Below are 14,623 nucleotides of genomic sequence, written 5' to 3'. Positions count from 1 at the left end.
GTATATGTAGGAGAGAAAAACACTCTCCTACAATATAAGGGCCTGTTTGGAGCACCTGATAAGGAAGATAGGATAGGATAACTTATCATATCTTACTTTTATCTCTTGTTTGGTGGGTCAATAGGATATGATTAGCTTATCCTATTGCTTCATTGTATCCTATCTAATACATGATTTCTTATCCTCTGGGGGGAGCTGGGTTAGGATTAAACAAGATAGGATACCAATATTAAATACCCAATATATCCTCACGTTACCCAATATATCCTCACTCTACCCAATATATTTGTATTTATTGCATTTTATTCTATTTTTTCTTTCTCCTTCTACGTAATCTTATCAGATTGCTAATCATATCAGCCTCATATCATATCATACCCTTATCAGTCTCATATCATATCTTACTCTTATCCTATCCTGTCCACCAAAAAGAGTCCTAAAAATATATATATTTTTTTTATATATTGCTTTTAAAAATAACATCCAAACATATAAATAAGAGCAGCTTCTAGAACTACGTCAATTTATTTACCGTAAATAGCTAACAGTGATTTTGTAACGGAAGGAGGTTATTGGAGATTTGGAGGTGACTCTTTTCCATATAACAAAAATAAAATTGAAGATAACATTAACAGGAACAGGAACACCAAATCACCCGCGTCTTGGACGAGTTGGCCCCGCAGACCAAACAGCTCGTCTGCGCTGCACTTTGATCCTTTTCTTGTCCTTTTTATAAACTCTTGCTTTTTTTTATTTTTTTTTATTTTAACATTTCAATTGTTTCTTCTTCCTTCCTCTCTATTCATTCTCCCTTGTGCCATTGAATATCACAAAGCTTCAATCTCATGGCTTCGGTATGATCTTCTTCTCCATCTCTATCTTCTAAATTACCATTCATGCACGTTTTTAATTTTGTCGTTTCTAAAAATTTACATTCTCTTATTTTAATTAACGACAAAATAATGTTTGGTTATGAGAGATAAAGAAAGAAGAAAACAAAAAAAAGTTTCCAATTTACATCTTTGTATCATAAATAATGGCTAAAAAATTTGACAATTGATAAGCATGAATCATTTATCAATTCAAAAGTTCAAAAACAAATGAGAACCCTTTCTATCATAAATTTTGTGCAATATAATTTTTCATGCAATAGGAGACATTTTATCTCTCACCGTAGACACAAAAATATTGTGGGTCCCATCATATTAAAAACGAAAAAAACACGAAGCATATTTTTTGATGGATCAGCTGGAGAAAAAATGTCTCTCTAGTAGTAAGAGAGATATATTACCCGGCTATGAAAAAAATTTAAAAACAATTGTTGAGATTTTGATCAATTAAATAAGGGTTTTATAAGTGTTATGTTATAGGAAAAATGATTGTGTTATGTTATAGAGATTTGTTTTGCATGCCGTAGTTTTTTTTTTTTCTTCAAAACATGCGAGTCCTATAAAATATTGTTTGTGTAGGAAACTTTGTGTAGTCATGTTAAATGATGAATGTAAATCTAAATAAGTGTTTGGTATACACATTCATATATGTTGCAGTATGATGAACAACAAGGAAAACCTCTACCAAAGTTTGGGGAATGGGATGTTAATGATCCAGCCTCAGCTGAAGGATTCACAGTTATATTCAACAAAGCAAGAGATGAAAAGAAAATTGCCTCAGCATCTGGAAGATTTCCTTCTCAGCGAAGACATGATTCCCACTATCGTAAGGATCATAAGAATTCCTCAAAGGTAACTAAATTAATGTACACACATTTGTATTGATAATAAACGAGGGAAGGATCTGACCTTTTTTTACAAATTACATTAAGTATGACCGGTCATATATTTTTGATTGAAGTATAACCAGTTATACTTAATATAATTTGTAGACAAAAAGTTTATAAATATAACATTTTCCATAATAATAATAATCATCATAATTGTGAAGCTGAATTATATATACATGGTTTTGGGTGCAGAAAAAATGGTTTTGCTTTAGCCTTTAACAAGGGATAAGATGTGTTTTTTCTGCTGCGGTGCGTGTATCATGATTCTCAATCTCATCAATTTTCTTCTGAGGCCAAGATGAAGTTGAAAGAAAATAAAATAGTGCAGCATGCTCAAATCATTATTGTAGCTTCTGGTTGGTTTCATGCATCAAGCTACTATTATAAGCAACATCTAAAAATACATTATGTAAATATATGAAGGGTTTATCATTTATCATTTAACATAATCACAAAAATTTTCCTACACACACAACATTTTGTGGGCCCGCAGCAAAAAAAAAAAAAAAAAACTCTGACACGCAAAACGAATCTCTATAACATAACACAATCACTTTTCCTACAACATAACTCTTATAAAACTCATATATGAATCAATGACAACCTTTTTGCAATTGCGGAAATCAGTTTTTTTTTTTTTTTTCTTCCTAACTTTTCCAATGATGTAATGTTTTGTTGTACTCACCTAGGAAATGTTGGTCAAGCGTTTTTACTTTTTTGATTAGTGTGTATAAGATATCTTTATAAAGGCGTCTTTTATTTAAATGTCATAATCACGACCCAAATGGAAACAAAAGGGGATTGTTTACACCAGAATCATATTGGTGACCATGTTTGGTTGAAGGTTGAAAAACTGATGATGGTTTGATTTGGATTGGATACATAGAAATATAGGGAAAAAGAAATATAATATTGTAGGAAAGTGTTTAGGTTATGTTATAGAGATAAAAATTGTGAGATTCATATTTATTTTCAAAAACCAAAAAAATAAAAAAGTGTGGGTCCTACAATCTCTATCTCTATAATATAATCTAAACACTTTCTTACAACATTATACTTTTATTTCCCAAAAATATAATGGGTTATATTTATCTTATCTTGTATAAGATAAACAAGTTTTCTACCCATACAAAGTGGAGGTAGATCCCACATCTATTTTTTTCTCTCCTCTTATATGTGGGTCTCACTTGTAATTTTATTTCTATAATATGATATAAACATTTTCCTACAACATAATATAAATATAGGATTCGCTTGTTCTGCAGTTACTGCATATAAGTTATCTGCATTAAGCTCAATATGACGTCGTTCTAGGACGAAAATTATGGTATTTTTGTAATTTTAATTTATTTCAGTGTTATTATAGTCTTTATAATTATAATTTTTTAATTTATCAATCCCAAAACGACGTTGTTTTGAAAATAAATACAGATAACTTATCTGTATTAACTGCAGAAATATTTTTCTCATAAATATAACCCAAATATAATATATCTTGGCTAGCGATGATGTTAAATGCTGAAGACGTGGGCTTCTAGATGAAACATGGCGTTTATTTTTTTAATTATTGGTTTACATTAATCAGCTTTTTTCCAATGAAAATTAATTTGATATGTGACATAACACCTTTTGTCTTTTGATACTGTTTTATCGAGATTAATTTACATACAGATTACAGAAGCAGATAAAAGAGGGGGGAATATTGACATATTCAATTCCTCAGACTCCGATGTTTTGGAGGAATATTTACGTTTTTGAATCCAAATATTAAGATAATTAACTATCATGTTTGTTTGTTCCTTGCAACATGTGGTTTGTCATATTCATTACATTCAATTTTTTAACTTAAATACTATCTCAGACCCGATTTACTTGTAAAAGTAAAATAAAATCTCTCTCTTTCTCATTATTTCCATACTTCTACATGAAAATTTTAAATTGGTATATTTAATACTTCACAATTGTTCTTTTAACCTTTCAATACTTATAAGTTATGTAGCATCGATACTGACACGAGACACGATACGACACGACACGTTAATTCTAAAAAAAAGTTAGATTTTGAAACGTTAGGACACGTTTTGATATTAAATATTATTTTTAATTTATGTAATGTATATTATATTTAATACTCAATAATTTAACAAAAAAATAAAGTTAAACTTATAATACCCATCAATTTTGCAAAGAAACATAAAATATCTCAAGTATTTTCAATTAAACTCAATAAAATGATAATCGTAGTCTAACGAATTTAATAATTGGAACTAAAAACGCAACACAACATAACATTTGAACCTTTTTTTGAGTTTCTACAACGCGTGTTGAAGTGTCGGACACGACAAGTCAAGATTTTTGAAATGTTGGTACTTCATAGTTTATAAGAGGCATACAAGTTTAGATATCAAAGTAAAAAAGTTTTAAACCAAAAATAGATTAAAATTAAACCCTTTAATCAATTGAATCATATCATTATCACCGGTGTTTTAAAACCCCACCCCACCCCCCGGGTTGACCCGGGTCAACCCTGACCCCTCCCCTCTGAGGGTTAGAGTCACAAGTTGGACCTCATATGCACATCGACCCCTCCGACTCTCAAAACCCGACCGAGTTTGAGTGACTCCCGGGTCAGAGGGGTCAAAACATGTTTTTTTTATAAAGAAAATTCCATGAAACAACGTCGTTTTATTAAAAAATAAAAATAAAAATGCTTGCAAACCTAAATCTAATCGTTCTCTTCTCTCCAAACGACCTAGACTTGTGGTATCTTGATAACTTAGTATCATTAGAATATGAGTTTTGTACTTTGGTATCTTGATACTTTAATTAGATTGTATAATATTGACTTGTGGTTATAATTGGTGAATTATGTTAAAGATATTTTGAATCTTTGATGATTGGTGATTTGCTTTTTAATATTTTCATATAGGATATATATATTTATATTTTTTTAATATATAAAACCGGGTCAGTGTAGTGACCCCGTGACCCCCCGGTTGAACCCGTGACCCTGTGACCCCTGACCTCGGCCGAGTCGATGACCGGGCCAGGTTTTTAAACGCTGATTATCACTCGTTACCAACCAGATTCTGAAGCCTAAATAGATTCATCTAATGTGATTTTGGGTTTGAACCTCTCTCTTTCTTTTTTTTGATAGACAGGGTTTGAACCTCTTTATCCAGGAGTTCTGACCCTAATACCATCTATAATTTTAACCAATAAAATTAATTAATTTTTGTAACTTATTGATATTATAATTAATGAATGTTTGATATAATTGATAATTGATGTAAAATTGAATTTGATCAGTCAAAACTAAAGGCAATTATTATAAGGAAGGGTACCACTCAAAACTAATTTAAACCCCATTTGTAAAATATTAAAGTGGGAGTGTGAAGATCAAGATCTAGAAGAGATTGAGTTTAATGAACTACCGTACACGTTAACTACTCTTTGTATTGGGATTTGTTAAATAAAATAATAATAATAAAAAACTTAAAAGCCAGAGTCACATATTGGGAAATTCTGAAGCAGGCAATGTGTCAAACACCACGTGGAAGTGAAGGACTATGTTGACTCGGAAAAAACGAGGAACAAAACAGTGTCAGCTTCGATTCAATGTAACTGTGCGAAAAACACTGAACACCGAATTTGTATTCAGATGAAAACAGAATGGCGAGCTGTGCCGTGGAAGGAGGGTGCCCCAGCGACTACGTTGCCATTGCTATATCCATCGTCTCCTTCGTTGTGTAAGCTTCTCTTTCTACCAATCAAGCTAAGTGTGTGTGTGTGTGTGTGTGTGTGTGTGTGTGAGAGAGAGAGAGAGAGAGAGAGAGAGAGAGAGAGAGTAGGAAGAATTGGCCTTTGGATATGTATCTATGTGGTTGGATTTGTAAAGGGTCATAATTATTGTGCCAAATTAGCCACCCCATTGCCTGTTTGATGATATGCCTCCATGAATTTTGAGGTCTGATTAACAAGTTCTGATATTATTTATATACTCTTAAACCTTTGGGATTGCATGTTAGTTTTCCACCATGCCCATTAATTAGAAACTGCCTTTTCCTTTCTGATTTGCTTATTGATTAAGGAAATTTTCTTGGTTGGCATCTCTTTTTGATGGTTTGGTTTGTCCTTTAATCTCATTGTTATAGTATCATTCGTTTCAAAATAATATTTAGAAAAAGTATATAACATTGGTATTTTATGCATATGCTATATTGGTTGGCTTCTATCTTTCAGGCTTCTCTTATGGTCAATATTTCCCTTCCTAGTTCACAAGGTTCCTCGTACCACAGGCAGTGGCTTCTGGATACCAGTAATTCAAGTTGTTGCCAGCTTCAACCTCCTTCTATCACTTGTGGTAGAAAGAAAGTTCTTTGTCTCTTATGTTATTTATTTTCTGTAACAACTTAATTCCCAATTTTAGTTGTTCAGTTGTTACTGCAGTATCAGCTCAGTGTCCTGTTTGTTTTCAAGCTTAGCTATCCTATGTTTATTTATTATCCAGATGTCATTTAATATCTTGAAATTTGAAGAGAGGCATTGGTGGCGGTCATGCTATGCGTGGGCAGGTTATCCTTCTTTTTGCCATATTTTCAGACTTGTTTATGCTCCATATTCTAACATAAGAATACTTGTTTGTATAAAGCTATACTTCTTCTGTTTATTTTCAGTCTGGGGTGAAGGTCCACTAGGATTTGGTTTGCTATTGAGCTGTCGCATAATACAAGCCTCCCAATTATATTTTATCTTTGTCAAGTAAGTGACAACTTGATATTGAGTTATTACTTATTGGGCCCTATAGCTGCCAGTTGCTACCTAAGCATCTCTTAACCGTTCAAGTCAAGAAGATAGCCTAAGTTCATCATCCATAGTCTAAAGCAGTTAGATTGTATTTTCCCCAGCACATAGCAAATAACCTGTTGAATATATCATTGTAAGATTCTGTTTATCTGATTGGTTATCACTGGTGAAGCTATGATTCACTTAAGCTCGTGGAGGCTTGTGAATTTTTTACTGATGTGATTATTTGTAGGCATTTTGACCATAATTAATTGGCACTTTATCTAGTACTTCAAGAACTCATAATCTTGTTTTCTGTAGCTTTTTTTTTTTGGGTATTCACTGCACTGCTTAACCAGTGCTAAAGGAGTTATCATCCGTTTATCAATTGTGTGTTGAATTTTACTTATTTCAGGAGGCGTTTACCTCTGATCAGATCATATTTTTTTCTTCCACTTATTCTTCTTCCCTGGATTGCTGGTGCTGCTGGTAATAATCTGAATTAATTTGAATTTACTTATTACTGTAGTTTTTATTTCATAGAATTTGATGCTTGAAGTAGAGGCAGTAGGTTATATTTTTCTAACTAATGTTTTTTGTCCATAGAACTTCATTTTTTTATCTCTTTATATCTATTATCTTCTGTTCTTTTCCAAATTTTGCTGGACTTTGTCTACTTCAGTTGAGTCAGTTATTCCATTTCAAAGTGTTTCTGCAGTATTTCCATAATATTCTCAACATCCTGTTGAATTTCTGGAAAAGATTACCAGAAACCCCCTATCCCTAACCCTGTCTCTTTTTTTATGCTTTCTTTCCTCCATATATTTGTAATAAAACTATTCATTCATGCTTTAGTTATCCAGTTGAAGAAGGCTCTAAGCAATCGCTGTCACATGGGGGTTCAGTGGACCATCCCATTTGTATGCCTTCATACACTGTATGTTGCCACTTTGGTTGGGGTTACAGCTGCTGTTCATCATATAGAGTTCAGGTTTGATGAACTCAGAGACCTTTGGCGAGGAATACTTGTATCAGCTGTGTCCATCGGTACACTTTTTCCTACGTTATATAAGAGACTGTTATTTCTTTATTTAATTTGAAGCTCTTAGCTTCCTTCCAAGGCCATTATTAAGGTTATTGAATTTAGCATTAAGTCAATAACAAGTTTATGTTTTCACCAAATAACTTTCCTATCAAAATGAGTAACATTCAAGTTAAAAAGCTGATGCAGAAATCAATATTAATTCTTCAATGCATAATTTTTAACCAGTGTTCGTAGGGAACTGGTTAGCAAAAGCCTTAAGTACAGGATAGTGTACTTTCTGAAAATGGATTATATATTATGTAGTCCCTTTAAGTAGCAACAATTTTTTAATCAAATTTAAAAATGGCTTCCTGGATCAAGGACAGCTGATATTCATTTTGCATAGGCTGACCCTGTATCCCAGAACTTAATTTTTTTTAAGACTATCGTCATAAAATATGAGCTTGGTTATTTTCTGGATGTCTCAGATTGTTGGCCTCAATAAGTTAACCTTCGCTCATTTGTTGTCAGTTGTGTGGGTTACTGCTTACATACTGAATGAAATTCATGACAATATCTCATGGCTTCAAGTTGCCTCCAGATTTCTGCTTTTAGTTTTGGTATGCTTTCCTACTGCTTCTTCTGTTCATAACTGTGAAATGACAGACATTTTTAGTTGATTGAAAGTTAAAATTCAAGTCCTAACTTTCTGAATATCTTATTTACTTACATCTTCTGTTGGTTTTATTTGAAGGCCAGCATACTTGTACTGGCTTTCTTTTCAATATCAAGTTCACAACCACTGCTCTCGCAAATCAGCTTGAGGAGAAGGGAGTCCAGAGAATTTCGCACAATGGGCCAGGCTCTAGGCATACCTGATAGTGGGGTATTAGCACAAAGTGAACCAATTTCAAGGGTAGATCCGTCTGAACCATTGGATAAGCTTCTATTGAACAAGAGATTCAGGCAGTCTTTTATGGCATTTGCTGATAGGTAAAATATCCTTCTGTGTGCTCAAGTATTTTGGCAGACATTTCTGGGAATTATGGTTTCTCTTGGGGACCGATAATAAATGTCTTATTTAAGAGAAGTAAATCAGGTGAAATGGGTGATTTTTTTCATTACATTAATGGAAGATAACAGATGTTAAATTTGCACAAAGGAATCCTGGTTGAGATAAATCCTTTGTACTCTTGTCCCACATGGTCCAGAAAGTTTTGGACCTAAACCTCAAAATAGAAAAGTAAAGAACGAAGAAAAAAAAAAAAGACTTATCTTTGTTTAATCAAAAAAGTAATGTTGTTTTAATTATTTACAGTTGCTTGGCTGGGGAGAGTGTGCACTTTTTTGATGAAGTGCATGAGCATAGTAAAATACCTGAAGATGATTGTGTGAGAAGGATCTATATGGCACGGCATATTATTGAGAAGTACATAGTTGCAGGTGGCTTCCTTCTCTTATCATTTCCCTTGCTTGTTTTCCTCCTTGACGCCCAGCTTTTTCCATCTTCAAAATTGTAAAACCAGATTTCTCTCAATCTTTTTATGAACACAGCTATTTGATCTAGAGATTCTAGACACATTTGCATGTCTCATCATCTATGGGGTTTTCAGTGGATGAGTTGAAGTTAACAAAAGTTTAAACTTGATATTAAAAAAAAAAAAGCCATGTGCTTGCAAGCTTTCCTTCCAAATGTGGGGCGTTTTGTCTCATATTTGCTGGAATGTAATTTTACAGGTGCAGCTATGGAGGTGAACATCTCTCATAGAAGCAGACAAGAAATTTTGTCAACTTCCAATCTCGCACGCCCTGATCTCTTCCATAATGCACTTAATGAGATTATGCAGCTGATGAAAACAGTAAGTAAGCTCCTTAGATTCAAAACAATTTGATGGGACCCCTCCTGATTAAAACTAACCTGGCTGTATAGTTTTCATCTAAGTAATATATATTCCACTTCCCCAGAACTTGGCAAAAGATTTTTGGTCATCATTGTTCTTCCTTAAGTTCCGGGAAGAATCCAATATGAGATCTAATGGCTACGAGCTGGAGGAAATGACAGGATGGAACTTTTCTCCAAGGTTGAGTTCTGTGCATGGTACAGATGATCCCTTTCACCAGGACCATCTTCTGAAGAGCTCAAGCTGTTGCAACGACACTGACTCATGACTTGGTAAGGCTGCGTATATCTTGGTCCTTCCCTATACTCTGCACCTAACGGAAGCTTTATAACACCAGACTGCCCTTAATATTAGATTGGTGTTGCCTTTGCAAACCGGTTTTACTTTTGTCCTGTTTTCCTACAACATAAATGGTTAATGTGTGAAGGTTGCAGGTTCGATTCATATAAGGTAACACTGTCTACTATAGACCCTTCCCAGTTCCCACGACTCTGGGCAGTGTGAGTTTTGTAGCACCGGATTGCCTTAGTACATATATGGTTAGTGCCCACAGAAGATGAATACCAAAGGAGAGTTGAGAGGTGTAAGGAAGAAGTAACTGTATTTTTGTTTTCATTGTTCTTACTTTTAGTCAATAGTCAACATCTGTACAGTTAGGCTAGGACCATGGTTCAACTGAATAGCTTCCTCAGTTAAGCGTACAAGAAATTAAAATGTTGTATCATTGAATGTAGCTAACAAAATCCTTGATATGATGATGTCTTTGATTATGGTATTTACTTGAATTGCTCTTAGCCTTTAGGTACCCCATCGATTGTTATTTGTAATAAAAGGAAATGTTTATTACATTTCTCTTAACCCTTCACATCTCTCACATTTGAGTAGGTGACCCAAGCAGTTTTTTATTTTTATTTATTTTTTAAAAAAGAAGGGGGATCTACTGTTAGTAAATAATAAAAATTATATAATATACGCTTGTGAATATAGGATTTATATGTTCTCGGGAGTTCATGAAAGAGATGCTGCAAGGGGTGGTAGATTATTGTGCTCATATGAGGATAAAAGCCATAGGACATGGGATGTGTGCACAATCACATTTAAAAGAATAGGGTTTAAAAAGGGGAAAAATTACTCGTGTTAACAGTGATAACTTTCTCTCCTACACACCCTTCGATATCATCTTTTTTTTTTTCCAGATGGTAGAGTTCACAAATTTGTCTCTATGACATGAGATAACTTATCTCCTTTAACATGAGATTAATAAAACCCTTTAAAAAATGTATACATAGGATCTTAACCTGATATTTATATATGGAGTGACATGTAGGCGTGGAGTTTAAATCAGAGTTAGACCGGTGGCGGAGCCATGTGTTGTCTCGGTGTGGGTTCGGTGCGGGTTAAATTTTAATAAATTGTACTTATTATGTATAATTATATAATTAATTATAATTTGGCCCGAGTTACAATTTGTAATCTGGTCTTATCTAAAACTTAAAATATTTTTGGTAAAAGATTTGGGTAAATTGTATTAAGTGATGTGTTCAATTTTTACTTATATAATATATATATATATATATATATATAGTAAAATTAAAAAATATTTAATAAAATTATAATTCTTCTTAGTGCTGCCTGCTCATGTGCTCTGTATTATTATGATATGAATTAATTAAAATTAAGAAAAATACGATTTAAAAAATGTATACATGGAACCTTAACCTGTTATTTATATATGGAGTGACATGTAGCTGTGGAGTTTAAATCAGAGTTAGACTTTTGAGGGATAGGATAACAAATCATAGGGCCCTCAATACTTAAATTGATCACTTATTCAAGTCTATTACTAATAAATGTCGTGGGATCTATAGATTGACTTTGTAAATTTTCTTGTGACATTGTGGAGGTTATCCATAATTACTTTCCAAGGACATTTAACAAATTTTAATTTTAATTTTTTTTTTTTTGGTATCCTAACAAATTTTAGTTTTAACTTCTCAGTCGGAGTCCCGTTATATAATTTTTGAATTTCAATTCCTATTAGTTTCTTACGTGCCAAAATGAATGGCTACCAATGATTCAAAAAATGATAATATTCTACTACCGAAGTAGTTGTTTCTTTTTTCTTTTTCTTTTTTGTACTTTGTAGCCATTTATCGGCAAACAAAAAATTTAAGAATGATAAATCACTGTTTTCTATGACTGCAACTGGAAATGTATTTCTGCCTTCTTGCAAACTCAACACTGAAATTCAGGATGAAAATTTGTAGCGTCGTGAAATCACAAACTAAAAATTGCCACCGTCAATATCACTTTTATGGTGGAGACGTCTGAAATGTTCCGAAGGATTATGCATACCAACTGAGGCCGTTTGTATTGGCTTTTCAGGGAAGTGTTTTTTTATAACTTTCTTATTTTAAAAGTATTTTTTATAAAAATTACAGTTATTTAAATTTTTAAAAAATTATTTGATTTTTGAAAAAAATATTTGACTTTTTACTTCTGTTTTTTTTTTAAGCTAAAATTTCTAGCTTCCGAAAAAAGTAAGTTTTTGACTTTTTTATGGCTTCTGTTTTTTTAAAAACAGGCATGCAAACAGACTTTTTTCGATTTGTGTTTTTTTTTCTTAAAAAATGCAGCTTTTGAAGAAAAAAAAAAAAGCCATCCAAACGGACTTTTAATATCTTCAAAAAAAAGTCAATTACTTTCAAGTTAAGAAAAAGACTTTGGAGAGGCCTGTTAGAAATATAAATTACTCTTTTACTCATATCTAATAACAAAAATAAACATTATTATATACATGCACAAACAAATCCGACCCACACTTAGGACATGATTCGCTCACATGGCATAAATTGTTCCTCTTATTTTGGTTCAAGGTTGGTGAACATTTAATAATACCAACGATTTGGGCAGCTAAATAAAGTTTATAAGATTCCAAAAAAAAAAAAAAAAGTTTATAAAGTTGGGAAATTCTTTGAGTTCATTAGCAACTAGTATATTTCAGAATGGAGGGGCTTGATTTCTTCCTTGTAACGACAAGTACCTTAGGCTTCATCTCTATATGCAGAGTTCTTTTTCATTTTCTCAGGTGGGTATGGATAATGTTCTTGAGGCCACCAAAACAACTCAAAGACTATGGTTCATGGGCTATAATTACTGGCTCCACTGATGGAATTGGCAAAGCCCTGGCCTTTGAATTAGCATCTAAAGGACTTAACCTTATTTTGGTTGGTCGAAACCCTCTAAAACTTGAAGCAACATCAAAGGAGATAAGAGATAGACATGATGGGAAAGTTGAGGTCAAGTTTGTAGTCATAGACATGCAAAAAGATAATGAAGAAGAAATAACAAAAAGGATAGAGGAAGCAATAGATGGTTTAGATGTAGGTATGCTGGTTAATAGTGCAGGCTTGGCATACCCTTATGCCAGATTCTTTCATGAAGTTGATTCTGAATTGATGGATGCTATTATAAAAGTGAACGTGGAGGGATTAACTTGGATCACAAAATCAGTGCTTCCCAGTATGATCAAGAAGAAAAAGGGAGCAATCATAAACATTGGTTCTGGTTCCACTGTTGTTCTTCCTTCATATCCTCTAGTCACCCTTTATGCTGCTACAAAAGCGTAAGTATGTTGGTCCAAAAAGTGTTTGTTTGATTTTCCAAATCATATGCTTTTTCTTCACCTCATATATGCTTTTTCCAAATCTCATATATGCTTTGTAAAGGTCCTTAACTACAAATTTTAGTATTTTCACACCATTGAATGTTTGTGTATGTATAACTATGAGATATACTTGCTGTTTTTATAGATATCTTGCAATGTTCTCGAGATGCATCAGTGTGGAATACGAGCATCAAGGAATTGACATCCAGTGTCAGGTTCTCTCTGTTGCCTCTCCTCTTTTTCCTTTCTTTCTGTTTGATGGGAAAATTGTGATATTGCCAATTCATCCAGAGATTTTGATCATCAAGACCCTTCAAGCCTTCACTGGTTTTTCTAAAGGAATCAGATTTACTAGCAAAGGATTCATTAATTAATGATGGGAAGAACTTAGATGTTTAACTTAATTTTTTATTTTTATTTTTTGGTAAACACAAAACAATTGATTTGAACGTGACAAAAACTTACAACAAGTGCTTGATCTTGATCTGTGTTCTTAAATTTATATTAAAAAATGATTTTTTGACTTGTTATTTAAAGGGGTATACCAAACTTACTCAGTGATATTTTTCGATGTGGTGCTGAGCTAGGTTCCATTATTTGTGTCAACAAAGATGACCAAGATGAGGGCCTCTCTTTTTGTTCCAACGCCAGAAACGTATAGCAAAACATGCACAAGATGGATTGGCTACGAAAAACTGGTTATGCCATACTTCTTCCATTCTCTTCAGTGGTTTCTCATAAGGGCAATTCCTGATGCATTCGTGGATTCATATATGCTTCGTTATTTTCTTTACTGGCGCAGAAAAGGGCTCTTCAAGGACTCCAAAACTAAAGCATTAGCAGCATCTAATTCTGAAGCAAATTTACATCATTCATGATGGTACAAATTGAGTCCTAGTTTAAACAACATATCTATAAAATTGAGAGTGATGATGGAGGTCCCAATGAATATTAATATCTTTTGTTTTTTTTTTCTAGATTTACTCGTTATTTGTAATATTTTCTTGTTTTCTTTATTAAGTTACTACTTGGTTGGTTTCCCATCTTTTGTGGTCATCTTTTGTCTTCTAACAATCTAAACAACGTGGATTAGTTGGTAGAGTTGTTAAACAAAATATTTCCTCTGCACTTACCACATGGCAATAGTGCACTTAACACATGGCAAGACTAACAATATATATTATTTATACAAAAAAAAAGAGAGTAACAATATATTATCATTGGGAAATATTAATCTCATGTTGTAAGAGATTAGTATCTCATGTCATAGACACAAAGTATGTAGGATTCACTCTTTTAAAAAAAATAAGTGAGCTCCATATACTTTGTATCTATGACATGAGATAACTAGTCTCCTGCAATATGAGACTAGTATTTTCTATTATCAAGATTGATGCAAGTTGAGATTAGATTAGAGTTTCCTGTTAAAAAATAAGCTCAATCTTTTATTTCCTAAATTTTTAGGA

The 14,623-nt window shown here is 32.9% G+C and overlaps 3 protein-coding genes across 5 annotated transcripts; all 3 read left to right on the top strand.

Moving 5' to 3' along the window:
• The first annotated feature begins 1,538 nt into the window (after positions 1-1,538).
• LOC133312660 (protein NOI4-like) lies at positions 1,539-1,999 on the top strand. The gene is made up of 2 exons (XM_061513905.1): positions 1,539-1,742; positions 1,973-1,999. Exons 1-2 carry the CDS (start codon positions 1,539-1,541, stop codon positions 1,997-1,999), a joined length of 231 nt encoding a protein of 76 aa, XP_061369889.1.
• Positions 2,000-5,304: 3,305 nt separating this feature from the next.
• LOC133312754 (regulator of G-protein signaling 1) lies at positions 5,305-10,221 on the top strand. Of its 3 annotated transcripts, none has more exons than XM_061514028.1 (12): positions 5,305-5,529; positions 6,023-6,143; positions 6,291-6,354; positions 6,457-6,541; positions 6,981-7,054; positions 7,421-7,612; positions 8,121-8,209; positions 8,344-8,582; positions 8,908-9,032; positions 9,327-9,448; positions 9,555-9,762; positions 9,925-10,221. In XM_061514028.1, the coding sequence occupies exons 1-11, from the start codon at positions 5,453-5,455 to the stop codon at positions 9,756-9,758; spliced, it is 1,392 nt and encodes a 463-aa protein (XP_061370012.1). In that variant the 5' UTR covers positions 5,305-5,452; the 3' UTR covers positions 9,759-9,762; positions 9,925-10,221. The 3 variants fall into 3 exon arrangements, with proteins under 3 accessions (XP_061370012.1, XP_061370004.1, XP_061370001.1); XM_061514020.1 differs by having other exon boundaries at positions 9,918-10,221; XM_061514017.1 differs by having other exon boundaries at positions 9,555-10,221.
• A 2,208-nt stretch (positions 10,222-12,429) lies between these two features.
• Positions 12,430-14,229, top strand: LOC133312800 (very-long-chain 3-oxoacyl-CoA reductase 1-like). Its single transcript, XM_061514072.1, has 3 exons — positions 12,430-13,115; positions 13,303-13,372; positions 13,745-14,229. The coding sequence occupies exons 1-3, from the start codon at positions 12,496-12,498 to the stop codon at positions 14,033-14,035; spliced, it is 981 nt and encodes a 326-aa protein (XP_061370056.1). The 5' UTR covers positions 12,430-12,495; the 3' UTR covers positions 14,036-14,229.
• The last annotated feature ends 394 nt before the right edge of the window (positions 14,230-14,623 follow it).

Source organism: Gastrolobium bilobum, unplaced genomic scaffold, assembly GCF_033153095.1.
Source record: "Gastrolobium bilobum isolate Gb01-03AN ecotype WA unplaced genomic scaffold, APGP_CSIRO_Gbil_v1 utg35897, whole genome shotgun sequence".
NCBI lineage: Eukaryota > Viridiplantae > Streptophyta > Magnoliopsida > Fabales > Fabaceae > Gastrolobium > Gastrolobium bilobum.
The sequence above is the reverse complement of the archived record's forward strand: the minus strand, read 5'-3'. Positions and strand labels throughout refer to the sequence as shown.

Excerpts from the sequence above, each read along its gene's own strand:
- LOC133312754 (XM_061514028.1), top strand. The coding sequence starts at position 5,453 with ATGGCGAGCTGTGCCGTGGAAGGAGGGTGCCCCAGCGACTACGTTGCC. Across the intron at positions 6,355-6,456 it reads GTCATGCTATGCGTGGGCAG|TCTGGGGTGAAGGTCCACTA; the intron begins GTTATCCTTCTT and ends GTTTATTTTCAG. Across the intron at positions 9,033-9,326 it reads TGAGAAGTACATAGTTGCAG|GTGCAGCTATGGAGGTGAAC; the intron begins GTGGCTTCCTTC and ends GTAATTTTACAG.
- LOC133312800 (XM_061514072.1), top strand. The coding sequence starts at position 12,496 with ATGGAGGGGCTTGATTTCTTCCTTGTAACGACAAGTACCTTAGGCTTC. Across the intron at positions 13,116-13,302 it reads CTTTATGCTGCTACAAAAGC|ATATCTTGCAATGTTCTCGA; the intron begins GTAAGTATGTTG and ends CTGTTTTTATAG. Across the intron at positions 13,373-13,744 it reads GAATTGACATCCAGTGTCAG|GTTCCATTATTTGTGTCAAC; the intron begins GTTCTCTCTGTT and ends GTGCTGAGCTAG.
- LOC133312660 (XM_061513905.1), top strand. The coding sequence starts at position 1,539 with ATGTTGCAGTATGATGAACAACAAGGAAAACCTCTACCAAAGTTTGGG. Across the intron at positions 1,743-1,972 it reads ATCATAAGAATTCCTCAAAG|AAAAAATGGTTTTGCTTTAG; the intron begins GTAACTAAATTA and ends TTTTGGGTGCAG.